The sequence below is a fragment of the Limulus polyphemus genome, unplaced genomic scaffold, assembly GCF_000517525.1.
Source record: "Limulus polyphemus unplaced genomic scaffold, Limulus_polyphemus-2.1.2 Scaffold6113, whole genome shotgun sequence".
Classification (NCBI taxonomy): Eukaryota; Metazoa; Arthropoda; class Merostomata; order Xiphosura; family Limulidae; genus Limulus; species Limulus polyphemus.
The window spans coordinates 54,906-57,489 of NW_013671723.1; the positions used below are offsets into that span (position 1 = coordinate 54,906).

At 34.8% G+C, this 2,584-nt stretch overlaps 1 protein-coding gene across 1 annotated transcript in view; it reads left to right on the top strand.

Moving 5' to 3' along the window:
- The window catches only part of LOC111089392 (lebercilin-like), a 4,683-nt gene extending 3,029 nt beyond the window's left edge, over positions 1 to 1,654 (top strand). The window contains exon 3 of the mRNA XM_022401817.1: positions 1,432 to 1,654. Within this exon, the coding sequence (XP_022257525.1) occupies positions 1,432 to 1,602 (171 nt within the window). The 3' untranslated portion in view covers positions 1,603 to 1,654. The remainder of the gene's footprint in view (positions 1 to 1,431) is intronic.
- The last annotated feature ends 930 nt before the right edge of the window (positions 1,655 to 2,584 follow it).

Sequence of the window (2,584 nt, forward strand, 5' to 3'; positions counted from 1 at the left end):
CTTATTATCCTGTGATAAATACGATATGGCCCAGATATCTTTCTTCAATTTTACTGTTTTTGAATCTTATAAGCTCTGACTTACTGTGATAAATATGATATGGCCCAGATATCTTATCTTTCTTCAATTTTACTGTTTTTGAATCTTATAAGCTCTGACTTACTGTGATAAATATGATATGGCCCAGATATCTTCTTTTCCATGACATCCCTTACTTCTCACCATCAGTGATCCAGGGTTGGATCTTGCAGGTGGGATGTGGATGACCCTGGACACGTTTGTGTCCCATTACTTGCATCATATGCCAGTTCTGTTTGTATCTGGGTTTCATCCATTTTTTGCAGGGATTTTAGTGAGGTGAATATTAACTGTTTTGTTGTTGTTTCTTTTTACAGCTCCCTCATTGCCATTATTATTATATGTACTAGGGACAATAGAACCCAACGAGTGGCCAGTTATATCTCGCAGAGAATACTTATCTCAAAATCCACACTGAATGGGTGGAGTATAGAAAGTATTATGCACATATGCCCCTGTTCCTTGCCAACTATTGAGATAGCGTTTCTCACAAAACGACTTCAGCAGTGTACATATATAGTTTTCAAGGAAAAAAAGAGCCACACTATGAACCAAGTCGTGTCCTGTTGTCTTGTATTCTGCTTCGAACATAGGTCTGGGTTATCCCTCAACATGGTATTCTGGTAAGTATTTTTCTAATACATAAAGGCCTGACTTATTGCCCTAGCGACACTCACATTCAGCCGATCGTCTCTTTAAACAATCTTACATTCGGCCCACCTATACGACACTTTAGCACCAAACAAAGATTCTTTTGCTCTTCCACCTCTCTTGGATGAAGAGTATTTCTATCTTCAGATTTATTTAGTCTCCCATTGAGTGATGCCCATCTTACATTGTTTTTTTTTGTTTTTGAAGTTTTGTTTTCAGAAATGAGCTCTTCTTTGTTGACCCCCTCTACAGAAAGGTGAGTAAACATTTGTGGAGTTAACATTTTCCTTACCTGAAAATGTATTTCATGTAGTAGTTACCTCTCTGCACAACCTCCCACTTCCAATGTATTTATTTTGCCTTATCAAGAATTAGTGTTTGTTCAAATGCTAGTGCTAGATTATCACACGTGGAGCATGTGACACCCTCCTATTGGTGGAGGGATATATAGTCTAGTGATGATTATATCAAGGGCTGGTGCAATACACGTTAGGGGTGGAAGCTTTGTTCAAAATATTGTTTTGTGTTTGCAAAAGTCTTCATGGCAGTGGTGTGAGGTAACAATTCTTTGTTAAGTACAGAGGTGAGTAATTATGTGAAATACATTTTAAAGTAAAGACATTGTTAACTAGTGAAAGATTACAAAACGTTTAACTTTTTGTTTATATATATATATAATATAAATGGTCTCTCACGTTACAGGAAGTGGAGCAAGAAAACCGTTTCTTGAAACGTCTTCAGTTAAAACAAGAAAGGGACCTGGCAAGGCTACAGAACTCTAAAGGAGAGTTACCTGAAATGTTACAATCACACAGTGAGGAAGTAAGAGTGTTGAAGAAGTTGCTAAGTAAAGCTAAAGAAAAGATCAAGTAAATATCTCTATTCAAGAGATCGTTTTAAATAGTCTATTAGTACGACTTAAGTACGGTTGTATCCACATTATTCCTGATATAGATAGATAATTCTACACAACTGTAGTTCAGTTTCCTCAAGTTGTTGCTCTATTAAGCCTACATGTCTAAAAGAAAAGCTTTACTTTATAAAGTATAGTCACGTGTGTGCATTATAAATACTCAAATCTTGAATATTATACCTGATTGGCTATTAAAAAGGTTTAAGTACTAAGTGCAATTTAACATCTGTGTATGTTTTAGATGAATACTGAGTTCCACTGTGATTTTTTTTTAGAAGTAGATTTCAGAGATAAGAAAAAGTTGGTGTATAAAGTTCATTAGTTTAGTAGGAATGTAAATTGTGTCAATTTATTTGCAGTTTTTATGATTGTGACAACTTTCAGAGAAGAGTGTAAATCAGTTTTCTTATCATTAAATGTATTTAAATAATTATAATTCATAGTTTTTATAAAGCTTATCTATTTGCACATGGTTAGTGACACTGTTTAATAACATCTGTCAATAGGTTGAAAGATATAACTTAAAGCATATATAACAGTTTTTTCACACAATTGTATCTTAAAGGAAAATTCTTGTAATTAAAATGTCTTTACTCTGTCATTAGACTTAAACTTTCTGCGATATCTTTTTTTAGAAAAATATGAGAAATTAGTTTGTGTGTTATGAGGAGTAAAATGTGTTTCTGATAAAATAATTTGTTTAAGGCAAGATAAGGGATCTGGCATGAGCTCACACTCTGCGGGTTGCTGGTTCGAATCCCTTTCAGCTGTGTAGGTGTTACAACGTGACTGAGTTTCACTTTTCACTGGTAAAAAGTAGCCTAAGAGTTGGTGGTGACTTGGTGCCTTTCCTCTAGTCAGTCGCTTCTAAATTAAGGATGGCTAGCGCAGATAAGCCTTGTGTAGCTTTGTATGAAATTCAACAAAACAAAGAAAGTAAGG